General features: G+C 39.7%; 1 protein-coding gene across 4 annotated transcripts in view; it reads left to right on the top strand.

The window, feature by feature from the left end:
- Positions 1-13,530, top strand: part of pear1 (platelet endothelial aggregation receptor 1) — a 32,688-nt gene extending 19,158 nt beyond the window's left edge. For 3 of the 4 annotated variants that reach the window (XM_058400116.1, XM_058400108.1, XM_058400123.1), the window contains exons 4-24: positions 509-609; positions 764-856; positions 3,592-3,716; positions 4,065-4,186; positions 4,348-4,456; positions 4,594-4,730; positions 4,922-5,134; positions 5,670-5,844; positions 6,019-6,139; positions 6,403-6,566; positions 7,145-7,247; positions 7,359-7,505; positions 9,058-9,189; positions 9,430-9,558; positions 10,016-10,141; positions 10,349-10,561; positions 10,662-10,771; positions 10,948-11,074; positions 11,685-11,747; positions 11,857-12,057; positions 12,832-13,530. In XM_058400116.1, coding sequence (XP_058256099.1) covers positions 509-609; positions 764-856; positions 3,592-3,716; positions 4,065-4,186; positions 4,348-4,456; positions 4,594-4,730; positions 4,922-5,134; positions 5,670-5,844; positions 6,019-6,139; positions 6,403-6,566; positions 7,145-7,247; positions 7,359-7,505; positions 9,058-9,189; positions 9,430-9,558; positions 10,016-10,141; positions 10,349-10,561; positions 10,662-10,771; positions 10,948-11,074; positions 11,685-11,747; positions 11,857-12,057; positions 12,832-12,974 — 2,854 coding nt within the window. In that variant the 3' untranslated portion in view covers positions 12,975-13,530. The remainder of the gene's footprint in view (positions 1-508; positions 610-763; positions 857-3,591; positions 3,717-4,064; positions 4,187-4,347; positions 4,457-4,593; positions 4,731-4,921; positions 5,135-5,669; positions 5,845-6,018; positions 6,140-6,402; positions 6,567-7,144; positions 7,248-7,358; positions 7,506-9,057; positions 9,190-9,429; positions 9,559-10,015; positions 10,142-10,348; positions 10,562-10,661; positions 10,772-10,947; positions 11,075-11,684; positions 11,748-11,856; positions 12,058-12,831) is intronic. The other variant, XM_058400124.1, reaches the window with a different exon arrangement.
- Positions 13,531-18,199: the final 4,669 nt, after the last annotated feature.

Raw genomic sequence — 18,199 nt, 5'->3', positions numbered from 1 at the left:
CATTTAAATGATACACTAAAAATAAAGTAGATGATATGCATACATAATATCACAGTCTAAGATAGACAACACACCTGACTAAATAAGTGACAAAACTGATTCACTGTGAAATAATTCAGTAAAGGCAGGTTCTTAGTCTGTATTACAAAACAATTCTGTAACTAAAGCCTAGAATCTGTCTAAAGCCTAGTCTATTTTGTATAATGTCTAAACTGACAAAATAAACAATATTTTCACTGGATTAGAGTTACACATTTGATTAGATTTATGATTTTGTAACTGCTCTGTCACAATGGAGGAACATGGTAGACATTAGTCATCGTTTTGTTATGAGTTTTGATCATTCTTTTTCTACACATGTGGTATGCATCTTAGAAGACATACGTGTCCTTGGGTAGATGGGGAATGTGTAATTCGAACTTTTTTTCTTGCTCCCTTTTTTTGCCTTCTCTATTCTCTCTATTCTCTCTCTCTCTCTCTCTCTCTCTCTCGCTCTCTCTCTCTGTAGGATAACATATAAAACAGCGTATCGCCAGTCAGTGAAAATGGACTATCGTAGGAGGTATCATTGTTGCCCAGGATTCTATGAAAGCAGGAACAAATGTGTTCGTAAGTTAGATAGATAGATAGATAGATAAGTTCGTTAAAAAAAAAACAGAGTTTTTGTAACAACATTTGAATTACATGAGTCTAAAACTTAGCTATAACGTTAATGTATTATTCTTCTTTGTATGTTTTTCTAAACTGTGTGGATGTGTGCCAGCGCGCTGCACCAAGGAATGTGTCCATGGACGTTGTGTTGCCCCGGACCGCTGTCAGTGTGAAGGTGGCTGGAGAGGAGACGACTGTTCCAGTGGTGAGCTTTACACACACACACAAACATAAAATTTGTTTTTCTCCAGAGAGTACTCTGATCCTTTTTCTAGGTTGAATTGCTGTCCTCTAATCTGGTTATTAAACTGACCAAATCCCCATTTCTGAGCAGATTTTAAGATTTTAAGCCAGCTGGAATTGCTAGTTATTCATTTTATTTAGGTCATGCAGATCTTACACAACACATTCCCTGACTTTTTTGGATCAGCTGCATGGATCAAGCATGCAGTCATCTCTCTACCCAGGGACTACAGCCTTGATATTCTCGTGCAGTGCCTTGTGAAGGGAATACACACAGCTGAAATGGAAACTATGGCCTCTTGTACTGGGTATAGACCTTAGAATATGATTGGCTGGATAGAGAGTTCCCATTCTCCAATTGGCTGCTTTGCAGAGCCTACTGATTAGTGCATAGGATATGGCACTTCCTGAATGCTTGAGCGCTGAGAGAGTGGTGGGAAAGAGGAGAAGTTATAATTTTAAACACAGCTTTCTTCCCCAATTGCAACTAATGGAACACAGTTCCAAAGTTGCAGATTCAAGCTATTACCTAGTGCCTTGGCAGTTCTTATTTAAACAAAGCCAAAGTCCAAAAACGTGATGATAATGCAAAGAAAGCAAAATTTCTAATGCCACATTGCAACAATCTCAACAAGAAACACAAAGCAGTCCTGCATTCAATCAAAATGGTTTATAACTGGAAAAAAAGATGTTTTTGTATAAAGACACTGAATATGAAAGGAAATGATCATTTCTGTGTCTTGCCTTAAAGTGTCTTTAATATTTGCTCAGGATCATAACAACTTAACTAAATTATCCTCTTAAATTTTACACAGTGGGTTTGTAGTGGGGATGTAGTTTACAGATCAAACCTTCACCATGACCTTCTTCCCTTGGGGGAAGTGAGGAATTTTCCCACATCAGAAAACACTTTCCACTATTCCACATATGATGGAATTCTGCCAGTTTATTTGGAACTACTTTTCTGTGACTATCCAAGGGTCAGATCAGATGTTTCTACTCAAGCACAGTTATCAGCATATAAACATCACTGACACAGTGAAACTGAGGACATGAAGCTAAAGGTGTCAAACTGAAGAGGCAGTTTCTTTTCACATGCGCTTGTGTTTATATCAATAAGTCCTGTATATTTTAGAGGACATTTTTAGCCAGGAAAATAATCCACATCAAAATGTTAGCAGGCTATAGTTAGCAGGAGCAGTTCACAAACAAAACAAGTTGACGAAGCAGTGTCCTGTGAAGGCTTTGACCTAATAAAATTTATGTTAGTTGCCTGTCTTTTTTTTTTGCTTATCAGTGCCTGCCTTTGCAAACGAACTCATATGGGGTCATTCTGAGTTTAATGCTGAGAGCCAAGCTGCTGAGCTCATGTATCTACAGTTTGACATCTGGATATGGAGCACTTCTGTCATAGCTGTTTACTGTCAAAGTTAGCAGTGTGTCCAGCTCCTCTCTGGATAAATATTTCCAGCCACCTGCTAAGCTGCAAGCATTATGGCATATACTTGTTTGGTTGCGTAGATACATATGCATTTTATTTCATACTTGCTGGATGATCTCTGTACATAGAGCTGTATACAAATTGTTTGGCACCCTTGGCCAAATTACATATTTTGTTAATTTTTTAAGTGAAAATAAGTAAGCACAAAGTCTGCCGCAAACCTTTTTTTAATGACATTTTTCTGCAAATATTAATGCCTTTGAACTTAATAGTGTTTCCCTTTGGCAGATATTACAGCTTGCAAATGTGTTTTTGTATCCAGCTAGTTGTCTTTTTCTTATTCCTTTAGGAATGTTCAACCTCTATTCCTTCCAGTTGTAGTCTCAAAAGTTAACTGATTGATGTCTACAAGGCAAAGAAGGCTATGAAAAAGATGTCAAAGTGCTTTCAACATTATTTTTGCAGAATTATTTTTTTCAAATAGTTTGCTGCAGCAGTCACTTGTCATATTAGGGAAATAACAGAAAAATACTGTTCACTTGTAATCAAAATATAATGAATTTTAGGAAGTGTGCTGATTGAAATAAATGTATGTTGTGGCATAAATTGTGGAAAATACATGATAAACATCACAGCACAAGCTTATTAAAGGTTCCTGTTCCATGGCCAAGAAAAGCAACTCCTGTTTGTCATGCAGAAAATTTCATGATGGGGATTTTGGAAGTCACACAGTTAAGGATATATTTTAGTAACTGTGTGTGGGTGTGTGTGTGTGTGTGTGGTGTGTGTGATTGATTATCCTCTCATGACCTTTCACGTCTAAAGTCTACCTGATGGAAATCTAAGCCCTGTGTGAACTCCACTTTATCTTCAGTCTAAGCATCATCTGTGTTCCACTGTAAAATTTCTCATCTAAAGCTCATTCATCTTATCTCTATTTAAATCATCTTGACAGTCTTGACTCAAAGACGTAACATGATAGCTTTAAGATATAGCACAGAGGCCATGTTTAGTGTGGAGGTAATTCCTTGTACCAGCAGGTATGAAGCTTCCGCCAAATGTCTTGATTGTGACAGGAACCCAGTGCTTACTCTGATATAGGAGTGCTATATCATGTACACTCTGTATGTCTGCCTTTTGCCTTCTTTGATTTCAGGTATAGATAACTGAAAACATGTGTAAACAGAAACTAATAAAGAAAATGCTGGGAATTTGAGGTGTTGTGCTAAAATAACATGTCACCCTATGTTTTGTAGCATGTGATGCTCTGCACTGGGGCCCAGGCTGCAGCAAAAAGTGCCAGTGTCAGAATAAAGGCCAGTGTGATGTCCTTACTGGATCCTGTCTCTGCCTTCCAGGTTACACTGGCTCACTCTGCCAGGTAGAGTGTATAGAGACATTCACGGTGTATTGAGTACAATTATTTTAGAGGGTAAATTATTATTATTAATAGTAGTAGTAGTAATAGTAATAGTAATAGTAATAGTAGTAGTAGTAGTAGTAGTAGATCACTGCTGGCTCTAATTGCTAGCAAAATCTCTATTTTACAACTCATGATTTATAGAAGATTTCATCACCATTTCAGATTTCTTTATATGTGTTTTTAAAACACGGCCATAGGGTACCTGTAGTCTTTGTCATTAAAAATGAAGCATGCATTAATCTCATTTGCTTAAGTGTAATAGCTCATTATTGTAATATTTTCTATGTTGTACATTTCTGCTGACAGGAACCCTGTCCTAAGGAATTCTTTGGGCCGGGCTGTGCGCAGCAGTGCCAGTGTGGAACAGGAGGCTCATGTAATAAAGAAACAGGAGAGTGTGTGTGTAGAGAAGGATTTACTGGGACACTGTAAGTATTTCACTGTATTTATAATTTATTTTATCTGAGAATATCAGCAAATGTATATGTGCTGTATGTGTATGTAATCATTGATGTGTTCACCTTTTCCTTATGAGTTTGTAATTGTTAAGTTTTCTGTACAGTGTTGGTGACATCTCTGTACTCCACAGATGTGATACTCCATGTGTGAGGACAGGCCGGTGTGCAGCTCGCTGCTCATGTCACAACGGAGGCATCTGCCAGGGGAAAGGAGTGTGTCTGTGCCCACCTGGATGGACAGTGAGAAATTTCTGTTCTCTCTAGGAATATTGGGTAGACTCTTACCTTAATGAAATCAATTGTATTGAATTTGCTTGAGCATCTCTCTCTCTCTCTCTCTCTCTCTCTCTATCTATCTATCTCTCTATCTCTCTCAGGGTTCAGTGTGTACAGAACGATGTTCTAAGGGAAGATTTGGCATAAATTGTTCTAAGGAGTGTTTGTGTCATAATGGTGGTCACTGTGACCCAGAGAAGGGTCACTGTCAGTGTGCTCCTGGCTTCACTGGTGAAAGGTGGGTTTGATGTAAAACACAGCATGTTACAAGCAAAACGTCTCCAATATTTTCCTGAATAGTTTTCTTTCACACTCCATGGTGTATAGCTTCAGTAGTGCTGCATATCCCAGTAACAGGCTACTCTAACACTTATTGTTTCTCGGAGTATGTGTTTGGGGAATGTGAATACGTTTGTATGTACTCCACAGGTGTAATGAAGAGTGTGCAGTGGGAAGCTATGGACAGGACTGTAAGGGTGTGTGTGACTGCACTAATGGTGCACGCTGCTATCACATCGACGGTGGCTGCTTGTGTGAGCCGGGCTTCAGTGGACCCCAGTGCTCACACCGGATGTGCACAGATGGAGCCTTCGGGATGCACTGTGAGCAGAGCTGCCTCTGTGACCCCCAACACACTCTCAGGTATGGATTAGTGCTCTGTATGTTTGTTACTAAAAAAAATATATTTAATCATACAAGCATACAAACATAATTATATCACATACAAGGGTGGAATGCTTTTGTTTTAGAATTGGATGACAGCCCAATTGCCAAATGTATTTCATTACAATTATATTAAATCTCTTTTAAATATAAGCTCTTTTTGTTTCCAAGGTCCTGTATAATTATCTGTTATATACACTTTACTGCCAGAGCATATTAATATTAGAAGAAACCTTTCTCTAGGGCCACATATTACTAATACTGTTTAATGTAATCTTTGTGATATTTTTAAATTCATATGTAAAATTTATTACTTTTGGTTTAGTGTTTTTATAAGAAGATTGTAAATCTGATTTCTGTGGTTAAAAGTTTTCTAAACCTTATCCAAGTAGGTCTGTGGTCCTGGAACCTAGTAATAAAAGAGTTGGGATTATTTAACAAACGTATGTATTATTATTACATATATAGAAATATCAATACATGTGTGTAGTTACACGTGCACACTATATTGCAGCTGTCACCCATTGAAGGGAGAGTGCACATGCCAGCCTGGGTGGGCCGGGCTCTTCTGTAACGAAACCTGTGCTCATGGTTACTATGGGAATGGTTGCCTGGAGCCCTGTCTGTGTGTGAATGGTGGGGTGTGCCATACTGTCAGCGGTGTGTGTCAGTGTGCTCCGGGATACACAGTGAGTGGATTTATCATTAATCAGTGATACATCACTTTAAAATTGGCATAAAGGCATTTATGCTATAAAAATGATAAACTGAAATTGAAACCATCAGCTTTGTTGGGTTTTACACATAGCTTTATAGATAATGTAATAATATTTACTGTTTTGTGGTCCCTAAATTGTGTGTAGGGACGCCACTGTGACAAGCACTGTGAGAGTGGCTTCTATGGAAAAGATTGCTCTTTAGAGTGTTCCTGCAAAAATGCAATATCCTGCTCTCCTGTAGATGGAACATGCTTCTGCAAAGAGGGTAAGCTTCCAAATACTCAGCTCATACTCAGCTCACAAAGCCTGCTATTGTCTGTCTCTGTGTGTGTGTGTGTGTGTGTGTGTGTGTGTGTGTGTGTTTGTGTGACTGAAAGGATAAATGAAGACTAAGAAAATGTTCCTCTCGCCCCTTATATTCCCATCACACATTTATCTGTCCAGTAAGTTTCTTATTATTTGTAGGTCACAGAAGTCTCAATTGGGGCATCATCTGTTAACATGTATGTGGATGTATGTTATTTACAGGGTGGAGAGGTCTGGACTGTTCCATTCCATGTTCAGAGGGGACATGGGGTCCAGGCTGCAATGCCACATGCCAGTGTGCTAACAAGGCTCAGTGCCACCCAGCTGATGGCTCTTGCACATGCACAGCTGGATGGAGAGGCGATTTGTGTGACCAACCCTGCCCCGTGAGTTTGCTTCCAAATCCATACACTTTACAGAATACACACTAATCAGTAATCAGTTAGTATCAGAGATAATACAGAGCCAGTATGTGGTGTTAATGAAAACCACAACAGAGTCTATGATAGCTGTTGTTAATTTGAATTGTATTCCTACCACATGCCTGGCAATCACTGCCTTTAAATCTGGTTCATTCATAAATGGCTGAGAGTTCAAGAGACTCTTGAACCTGGGAGGGATGGATGGCATAACTCTCTCTTAACTATCAGTCAGATTTATAGTAGCTTTTTTGCGTCTGTGAGCTTATGTCATGTAGGTCAGATAGCAGGTTTCTTTGAGTGTGTTCAGCCGCCCTGTGAATGGAAAAAAAAGATGTGGTGGCTGGTTTCACGTGCCTCAGAGGAAGCATGTTAGCATTCAACAAAGTGGGGTACAAAATAAATAACAGTCAACAAACAATAAATCAAGCTAATGATTAGATTAAGACTGTGTATTGTTTCTTATCATAGCTAACTGACTGCTTTGGATCATTGCTTCTAATGGAGAGGAATATTTTCCATTTCTTCTTGTTCTTGTTAAACAGGTTGGAACCTTCGGCCCAGGCTGCCAACATAAATGTGACTGCCTCCATGATGAAGGCTGCCACAGTGTTACAGGACAGTGCCACTGTCTGCCAGGCTGGATGGGTACAACTTAATTAACATCTTTTCTTTTGGTCAAACTTCACTGTAGCCATTTATTTAAAGCTAAATATTAGTATACTTGACCCAGTGTAATTTAATTACTCATGTGTTTAGGTTCACGATGCACAGAGCAATGTCCAGAAGGGCAATGGGGCCATCAGTGTAATAAGAGCTGCTCATGCCTCAACAGCGCCTCCTGCCTGCCACACAATGGCGTCTGCATGTGTAAGCCTGGCTACTGGGGATCTCAGTGTCAGCATGGTGAGTGCAGATCCTCTCAGCCACTGTGTTGGTTTAAACTTGCTGTCTATTGTAAATCAAAATAGTAGCCTTAATAGTTAAACTACTTTAACTTTGTTAAGATTCAAATCATTTCTGCTCAATTAATTAAAATTACAGAACTGTTAGGATCCAAGCTTATGACGTTGTCGAATTTACTAGGCTGTAGGGATGAAATGGCAGAATGATATGAGGGCATTTCCAGATTTTCCAGATTCCAGTCTCATGAAGAGTCATTTATCTTAGAATTTGTACTAGAGGTATATATATATAGTATTGTGTTGGTCCCCCTTTTGTTGTCAAAACAGCCCTGACCCATTGAGGCATGGACTTCACTAGATCCCTGAAGGTGTGCTGTGGTATCTGACACCAAGATGTTAGCAGAAGATCCGGTTGTTCAGCACATCCCACAGATGCTCAATTTGGAGGCCAAGTCAACACCTCTTACTTGTTGTTGTGCTCATCAAACCATTCCTGAACCATTTTTGCTTTGTGGCATGGAGCATTATCCTGCTGTAAGAGGCCACAGCCATCAGGGAATATCGTTTCCATGAAAGGGTGTACATGGTCTGCAATATTGCTTAGGTAGGTGGTACATGTCAAAGTAACATCCACATGGAGAGCAGGACCCAAGGTTTCCAAGCAGAACATTGCCCAAAGCATGACACTGCCTTTGCCGGCTTGCCTTCTTCCCATAGTGCATCCTGGTGCCATGTGTTCCCCAGGTAAGTGACACACACCCGGCCATCCACATGATGTAAAAAAAAAAAAAAAAACATGATTCATCAGACCAGGCTACCTTCTTCCATTGCTACATGGTCCAGATCTGATGCTCATGTGCCCATTGTTGGTGCTTTCCACAGTGCACAGGGGTCAGTAAGGGCATCCTGACTGGTCTGTGGCTATGAAGCCCCATACGCAAAAAACTGCGATGCATTATGTATTCTGAGACCTTTCTATCAGAACCATTCTTCAGCAATTTGAGCAACAGTAGCTCATCTGTTGGTGACCACATGGGCCAGCCTTCACTCCCTACATGCATCAGTGAGCCGTGGTCACCCATTTACCACTGTTCCTTCCTTCGACAACTTCTGATAGATACTGACCACTGCAGACCAGGAACACCCCACAAGAGCTGCAGTTTTGGAGATGCTCTGATCCAGTCGTCTAGCCATCACAATTTGGCCCTTGTCAAACTCACTCAAATCCTTACGCTTGCCCATTTTTCCTGCTTCTAACACATCAACTTTGAGGACAAAATGTTCACTTGCTGCCTAATATATCCCACCCACTAACAGGTGCCATGATGAGGAGATAATCAGTGTTATTCACTTCAGTGCTTATAATGTTATGCCTGATCAGTGTATAAGGCACCATAAAAAATGAATAAAATACAAACAATATGCCACAGGATAAACTGACTGTATGTAAGTGAATGTAATAACCAATAAATATGACAATATATGTTAAATATACCAAACATTTAGCAGTTGTTATAGGTTAGTTGCTTACAGATCCTCTTGTTCTTCCTCAGTGTGTAGTCAGGGTGTCTATGGGGAGAAGTGCAGTCAAACCTGTCCTAACTGTGTCCACTCCACCTCATGCCATCACATCACAGGCCAGTGTGTGTGTCTACAAGGCTATACAGGACCCTTGTGTGAGCAAGGTAGGAATCCTAACATACACCAGTGTCGAAATATACACAAATACACACAAATTACTCTGGTGGAATATTTTCAGTAAGCATTGAAGACTAACATGTTGTTAGGGTCATTTGTTATCATCACTATTTACTGTTTGTTTATTTAGAAGATTACCTTTTGTTTCAAACCATACAGCTATGGTTATGGTTATTCATCCTTAAAAGTATGTTGCTATATTAACTGAAGATATCTGTGATTTCCAGTGTGTCCAGTTGGTCACTTTGGTAAGCAGTGCAGTGGTGTGTGTAGGTGTGCCAATAATGCCACATGCCATCATCAGGATGGTTCATGTCACTGTCTCCCAGGCTGGACTGGATCAGATTGCTCTGTGTGTAAGTCAAAGTAGCTATATGACATTAGAATTGGAACCCTGTCCATAAAACATGATAAGAATAATTTTGGTTTGCCGTTGCTAAGAATCATTGATAAACACTTAAAAAAAAAAAAAAAACACACCAGAAAATGCACCTATTTTTAGAGATGTTTATTCAATGCATGTTTTAGCATAAAATAACTTAGTTCATAGGGTAAGAGGTTGGCTGGTGTACCATGTTAAATAATGAAAAGAATAAGCATTTATAATTAAGCACTTACTTCATTGGGCCTCAGTGCAACAGGTTTGAAGTAAGACAAGTGGCAGTACATTTGTGAGCCACTACATTTGTCATTGGTTCCAGTGGTCATGTTGATGGATTGTTGGTCTTAGAAGACTATTATTTTTGATATACTTTATAAATTCGTTAGCTACTGTACTATTGCTGTGTGTAATGTGCAATACCTCTGTTGCAGTGTGTAAAGCAGGGACATTCGGAACTAACTGTAATCAGATGTGTTCATGCCCTCCTAACCATTCATGTGACCCTCACACTGGTGCGTGTGTGTGTGAACCCGGACCCGGAGTGGACTGTGCACAAGGTATTCATTCATGTTATGTTTTGAACATATAGCAGTTAACAGATGTATTAATGCATTGCAGCAAATACATGAATCTGTTGCATGTTCTTTATTCTGTATTTAGCAGTAACCCAGGAGCTAATGAAGAAATAGCATAATAATAATAAGGATATTGTACTTTTGTCATGGTGTATTGTTATTAAAGGTTGTGTTTCTGGTTTTCTACAGAGCGAGTGGTGAGCATGATGGTGCCCGTGTCTCCAGTAGAGAAAGACTCTTGGGGGGCTATTGTAGGCATTGTGGTCCTGCTGATCCTAGTGGTGCTGCTGCTGGCACTACTGTTGCTGTACTACCGACGCAGACAGAAGGACAAACAGAGCAACACACCCACTGTGTCTTTTTCCTCCACCCGCAACGTCACGTCTGAGTATGCTGTGCCAGGTGAGAGCTAATCAATTTTCATTTGAAACATCTTCAACATAATTCACTTAAATGACTTTCAGTAACAAAAACCCTTCATATCCCACTGTCTGTGCATTAGATGTTCCACACAGCTACCATCACTACTATTCAAACCCCAGCTACCACACCCTGTCCCAGAACAGACTTCCTTTACCCCAAATCCCTAATAATCAGGACAGGCTTATAAAGGTAATAATAATAATTACACTTAGTAATAATCTAGCTCGTATTCTGCTATGGAATTAATGGGAAAACATGTTGTTTAATGAGTACAAATAATCAACGTGAATACAGATTATTTCAGCATAATATTTACTTCATTTAATTAAAGAGTCCCCCATTACTCTGCTATTTTGTTGATTCAGAACACCAATAAGCAGCTGTTCTATAGTCTGAAGAATATGGAGCGGGAGAGAAGAGGCTTATTTGGAATGGAAAGTAATGCTACTTTACCAGCTGACTGGAAACACCAGGAACCCCCTAAAGACCAAGGCATGTCTGCTTACTATGTATTTTACTGTACAGTTCATTGCGACTTCAAAATATGTGTGGAGGCCAGGGAAAACCCTTCACGTGGTGAAATCTTCTGAAAACCTTTGCTGAACTAAACATTTTGCACAAATCTCAATCAGATGTAAAGTTACAGCAGATAGATTAAATATGCATTTAAGTATGCATTTTGACTACAGCACAGGAGCATTGCAGACATTTTAACAGCTGATATGTGACCAACTTGAACAAATTGTGTGAAAATCACAGTTAAACACCAAGGGGACACCATGTTTGTTAAACTGGCTTCTTAAACAGTATGGTCCCTGCAGGAAGATAGCCTGGGCTTCAGATTAAAAAGTAAATCCACATTGTATATATATATATATATATATATATATATATATATATATATATATATTATATATATATATATATATTTTATATATATATTTATTCCTTCTTAAAGCTGAGGTGTAAAAGTATGATGTTATAAAAGACAATTAGTGGTTGTTATTACACAATCCTCAATCAATAAAACCTCCGCAGTCTCCTCCTAATGTATAATTTTTGTGTTCTGTATGTATTTGAATTCCTAATTTGTGCTTTGCAGGAGCATTTGGAATTGACCGTAGTTATAGCTACAGTGCTAGTCTTGGGAAATACTACAACAAACGTAAGTGCTGTTTACAGTAATCCTGTGTACAGTATGTTCTGTCCTGTGGGATACACAGGTTCCAATATGGTTCTTTTTTATCTCTAATACGTCCCTAACCTGCTCTCAGAATTGAAGGACTCCTGCATTGCTGTGAGCAGCAGTTCTCTAAACAGTGAAAATCCATATGCCACCATTAAAGACCTGCCTGGTCTGCCTCCATGCCCTCCTGAGTGCAGCTACATGGAAATGAAACCTGCTGTGCCCCCTGAGAGATCCTACACAGAGCTCCGGCATCCAGTCCTTCCTTCCACCAGTTTCTCCTGTAGAGGTAACTCTCACTGAACCGTATTTATCATAGCACATTTCATCCTGAAGGAAGGAAGCCAAGAGGAGTTCATGTCAGAGCACCTGATTGTGTGTGAACCAAAAATCCTACTACACTTTCATCCAAAGATATGAGTTATAGCCCCTTATCAGTAACACTGGACTTGGAAGCAGTATTTTAATCTGGAAAGTTCACTAGCACTGGATATAAGAGGAAACTATCTGTCACTTCAACAGTCCATTTTTCATAAAACACTTAGGCCAATAAATGTGCAATAATTCTACCTACTTCTTTGTATCCATGGGAGCGTGTTTTACCACTGATCTGAGGGTGAGACGTTTTCTCTCTGAGAATAAATGGGATTTGAAAAGCTGGAAATGTACAAGGAGAGGTCATATGAGTACAAGAGGGGGTAAAAGGCAAAAAGTGCTAAAAAAGAGTGTGACAACATCTGTCTGAATAACTACTTTCATTTTTGCTGAGTTAGCTGACTAAAGAGTTTTCTTTAGCTTCTGTTGCAAAAAAGACTGGGTGAGCAACCCTGTGAATACTCTACAGTAATAGACTTTCAAATGTCATGTTTCATAGCACATGTTTAAATGAATTTTGCTCATTATGCTGGTGTACCAAAAATGATTCACTTTTTTTCCAGTAGTTATTTGTGTAGTCAGAGACATTTTTGGCTATTCACTAGACTAGAATGCTTTATGAGGCAGAAGCAAGAAATGTTCTTATTTGGTTTGGACTCTGAAATGTTCCATGTCCCATTTTTTCCAGAACAATGTCCTCTTGGAAATGTTCCGGAACAGGATCCTCAGAACCATTATGACCTGCCAGTCAACAGTCACATCCCGGGACATTACGACCTGCCACCAGTCCGCAGGCCTCCCTCACCATCACCACGCAGACAGGCTAACTAATCACAGCTTCGACACACTCACATGGGATAAAACACAGTGTTCTTAAAGCACAACCACTGCCAGTTTCACCTCTGCATTTTCCATACAAAGAGAGGAAAAAACTGCCCCTGCATGGATGGGGGATTAATAGAGGAATGCACTTACCCAACTGTATAGCATCTGCAAAATAAAGAGATGTTAGATGAAGTTGCACATCCATCCTAAGCACACTTTCTACGAAGATAAGCATATGGGAAAAGTGAACTGGGTTTAATAACTTCCTGTCTCAGCACAACACTGCCATCTGATGGCCATTAAATTCATTTTTCAAAGCATGAAATTGTAAATGGTTTTAAACGCTTTTCATTTTAATATTGAGTTATGGTTTCATGTTATTTGGGAACTGGGAATTCTCAAATAAATTAAACTTATCATGAGGTAAACCGTGTCTTTGGAAGGCTGTACATTATGCACCACATTTACATTTTTTTGTAGAATATCAACTTTCAGTGTCAGTTGAATGTAATCCTTCAAGAATTGTAAATACTGTAAATAAACCGGAGGAGATTTTTATGCATTTGAGTCTGTGTGTAATTTGCTTATCCATTTGCAAAGTTTCATTACAGCAGTCTAGATCATATTTCACAAATAGGTCCTTCAGGGAGTAGACAGTACTCAGAGTATCAGTGAGTAACATTAATAGTGCAATATCATAGAATAACTTTACAGAGATATTCACCGATTATAACACTGATTATCTCTTCATCATGGCACCTGTTAGTGGGTGGGATATATTAGGCAGCAAGTGAACATTTTGTCCTCAAAATTGATGTGTTAGAAGCAGGAAAAATGGGCAAGCTTAAAGATTTGAGAGAGTTTGACAAGGGCCAGATTGTGATGGCTAGAACACTGGATCAGAGCATTTAAAAAACTGCAGCTCTTGTGGGGTGTTTCCTGTCTGCAGTGGTCAGTATCTATCAAAAGTGGTCCAAGGAAGGAACAGTGAACCCGTGACAGGGTCATGGGTGGCCAAGGCTCACTGATGCACATGGGGAGCGAAGGTACTATGTGAAGAAGGCAAGCTGGCTGAGGCAGTGTCATGCTTTGGGCAATGTTCTGCTAGGAAACCTTGGGTCCTGCCCTCCACATGGATGTTACTTTGACTTGTACCACCTGCCTAAGCGATGTTGCAGACCATGTACACCCTTTCATAGAAACGGTATTCCCTGATGGCTGTGGCCTCTTTCAGCAGGATAATGCGCCGTTCCACAAAGCAAAAATGGTTCAGGAATGGTTTGATGAGCACAGTTTGAGGTGTAAACTTGGCCCCAAATTCCCCAGATCTCAATCTAGTAGAGCATCTGTGGGATATGATGGACAAAGTCAGATCCATGGAGGCTCCACCTCACAACTTACAGAACTTAAAGGGTCTGCTGCTAACATCTTGGTGCCAGATAGCATAGCATACCTTCAGGGATCTAGTGGAGTCCATGCCCTGATGGATCAGGGCTGTTTTGGCAGCAAAAGGGGGAGCAACACAATATTAGGCAGTTCTTAGGCAGGTCATATTGTTATGCCTGATCGGTGTAATATGGTGTAGATGCTGGCGTCTAAATTTTCTTTATTGTCCAATCATAGCTTCTTGAAAAAAATAAGAAGAAAATAGCAATGATATTAACAAAAGCTGGATGTCATCTTTCATAAATCTGCCTATGAAATGTGAGCTCTCTTTGGCTCTCCTTTGTAGAGCACTCAGTTTGAAGGTGACACGTGTCACTTGGCGTCTTGTATACAGCCTGTCAGAGCTGCTGACATAACAAGGCTCTGTAACTTTCTCTGATAAGGCTGCAGTAACATACAGCTTGTAGCTTAAGGTGAGTTCAATAATGTCATGAAAGGTCATATTTACAAAGAAATTACAAGAGAGAGAAAGAGAGAGAGAGAGAGAGAGAGAGAGAGAGAGAGAGAGAGACTTATTTGTACCTGACCCCATTACAAAAAGGCCAAAACTTTACTAATGCATTTTATTGTTTGCAAGATTTATTGAAATGCCATTCCAACCCCAGAAAAACTAAGAACAGAATGGTAAAACAAAGTATAAAAATGTGCATTACTCCTTTTCACTTTTTACATATTTCATAGTTTCGTGCATTTCTTGTGCAGCATTGTTGCTATATAGTTTATATATTTAATTTGCCTCCGAAAATCTGACACCTCATCCCCATCACAGGAGGTGATACCAGCATACTGCATGTGTTTCATACAGTGAACAGTGTGAAAGATATTACAAACTGAAAATGCGATGGGGCTAAAGTCTAAAAAAACATACAATGACTATATGTTCACCCTTGGATCACTGAACGGCAAACAGGAGCAATGTAAACACTTCAATTTGTCATGTTGGGTCCAGATTCAGCTGCTGTCCACTGAGATGAACTTTCAAAGCATGAGTTTAGATATACTATTAGACCCCCATCCCACCCCACACAATATAAGATGATCAGTTGTCCACATACTTTTTGTCACCTAGTGGAGTGTGGTGCTCTTTAGTACACAAGAAAATCTTCCTGAATAATGTTCACACTATGCCTGTCATTGATGAGCCATTTGGACCAACAAAAAATTCTTTCCTTTGTCTTGGATCAGTTATTTTGGAAAACATCTGTCTCAAATATTCAAATCCCTCACCTTCCTTGCTCATTGCTTTCACTAAGGGTTTTTTTTTAGCAGCCCAAGGTTTATATGAAAAAAGGCAAAACATATTTTTTGTGGGGCAGAACAAAAACCTTTTTGTCCTTGAAATCTTTACAGTATGTCCAATGCTTCTAATGTAATAACAATTGTATGAATGACCATCACATTCCCAACTGAAACTTATACATATACTTAACTTTAACAACAAAAACTTTAATTTTAATTGATATTGATGTCCCAGTGGGAGTAAATTGTCTCATGTAGTTCACTCATATATACGCTACAGTCACTGGGCTTTAATGGTTAAACATTTAGATTTTTTCTTTTTGTTCTTTTTTCCTTTTATTCCTTGAGCCCTGCTCTTCCTGTGCATACACAGAATCAGAGATATGTGCTATGTGTTCAGAGATAAATAACCATTGTGTGATCGTTGCTGTGGACATCCAATGTACTTGTGTCATAAATTCACACACTAACAGTGAGCATTGCCACAAATGAGCGTACAGATACAGTGACCACTCTGACTTTACAATGTGCAGTGTGGGTAAAGTGGTCTGGTTTCAATAATCTCTTGCAGAAGCACAACACTGCAACCTGGTGGACTCTGCCTGCACTGCTAACAGAAAACGTTAAGTAAGCCAAGATTAATCTAAATTCTGGTTTCATCTTTAATGTTACAGATGTGCTGTTAGCTATTTAACACTTATCCTTGGCTCAGTCTCCACCTTCACATTTGGATCAATTCCTTTTTTTTTTTTTTTTTTACAAATGAAGTAAACTACAGTGAGGGAAAAAATTATTTGATCCCCTGCTGATTTTGTAAGTTTGCCCACTGACAAAGAAATGATCAGTCTGTAATTTTAATGGTAGGTGTATTTGAACAGTGAGAGACAGAATAACAACAAAAAAATCCAGAAAAACACATTTCAGAAAAGTTATACATTGATTTGCATTTTAATGAGTGAAATAAGTATTTGATCCCCTATCAATCAGAAAGATTTCTGGCTCCCAGGTGTCTTTTATACAGGTAACGAGCTGAGATTACAGTAGGAGCACTCTCGGGGAGTGCTCTTAATCTCACTTGTCAGAAGGAAGCAATCGATCAGATTCCAAACTCTCCATCATGGCCAAGACCAAAGAACTGTCCATGGATGTCAGGGACAAGATTGGAGACCTACACAAGGCTGGAATGAGCTACAAGACCATCACCAAGCAGCTTGGTGAGAAGGTGACAACAGTTGGTGCGATTATTCCCAAATGGAAGAAACACAAAAGGACTGTCAATCTTCCTCGGTCTGGGGCTCCATGCAAGATCTCACCTCATGGAGTTTCAATGATCATGAGAACGGCGAGGAATAAGCCCAGAATTACACTGGAGGATTTTGTCAATGATCTCAAGGCAGCTAGGACCATAGTCACCAAGAAAACAATTGGTAACACACTACGCCGTGAAAGACTGAAATCCAGTAGCGCCCGCAAGGTCCCCCTGCTAAAGAAAGCACATGTACAGGCTCATCTGAAGTTTGCCAGTGAACATCTGAATGATTCAGAGGAGAACTGGGTGAAAGTGTTGTGGTCAAATGAGACCAAAATCCAGCTCTTTGGCATCAACTCAACTCGCCGTGTTTGGAGGAGGAGGAATGCTGCCTATGACCCCAAGTACACCATCCCCAGGTGACAGGACAACTGCACCGCATCAAAGGGACGATGGACGGAGCCATGTACCGTTAAATCTTGGATGAGAACCTCCTTCCCTCGGCCAGGGCATTGAAAATGGGTCGTGGATGGATATTCCAGCCTGACAATGACCCAAAACACACAAGGCGACAAAGGAGTGGTTCAAAAAGAAGCACATTGAGGTCCTGTAGTGGCCTAGCCAATCTCCAGACCTTAATCCCATAGAAAATCTGTGGAGGGAGCTGAAGGGTCAGCCACAAAACCTTAATGACTTGGAGAGGATCTGCAAAGAGGAGTGGGCCCAAATTCCTTGAGATGTGAAATGTGTGCAAACCTGGTGGCCAACTACAAGAAATGTCTGACGTCTGTGATTGCCAACAAGGGTTTGCCACCAAGTACTAAGTCATGTTTTGCAAAGGGGTCAAATACTTATTTCACTCAATAAAATGCAAATCAATGTAGAACTTTTTTGAAATGTGTTTTTCTGGATTTTTTTGTTGTTATTCTGTCTCTCACTGTTCAGATAAACCTACCATTAAAATTACAGACTGATCATTTCTTTTTCAGTGGGCAAACGTACAAAATCAGCAAGGGATCAAATAATTTTTTCCCTCACTGTATATAGGGAATAACACAATGGCAGTCTATGTCCTGCACGGTCACCTACATGACTTAAAAATGTGATTTGAGATTCAACAATAGTCCTGGTGTGAGGTTTAGTGCTATTTGGGTGAATGTTTGTTTACTGAAATACGTACAGCAAAATCCTATAATCTCATAGAGTGATGTTTCCTCAGTACAATTGAACACCCTTGTATACACATGAAGCAGACTTCTTCTACTGTTCTTCACCATTAATGGAAGTAATATCAGGG

This window comes from Hemibagrus wyckioides, linkage group LG01, assembly GCF_019097595.1.
Source record: "Hemibagrus wyckioides isolate EC202008001 linkage group LG01, SWU_Hwy_1.0, whole genome shotgun sequence".
Lineage (NCBI taxonomy): Eukaryota > Metazoa > Chordata > Actinopteri > Siluriformes > Bagridae > Hemibagrus > Hemibagrus wyckioides.
This window is presented reverse-complemented; position numbering and strand designations above follow the sequence as displayed.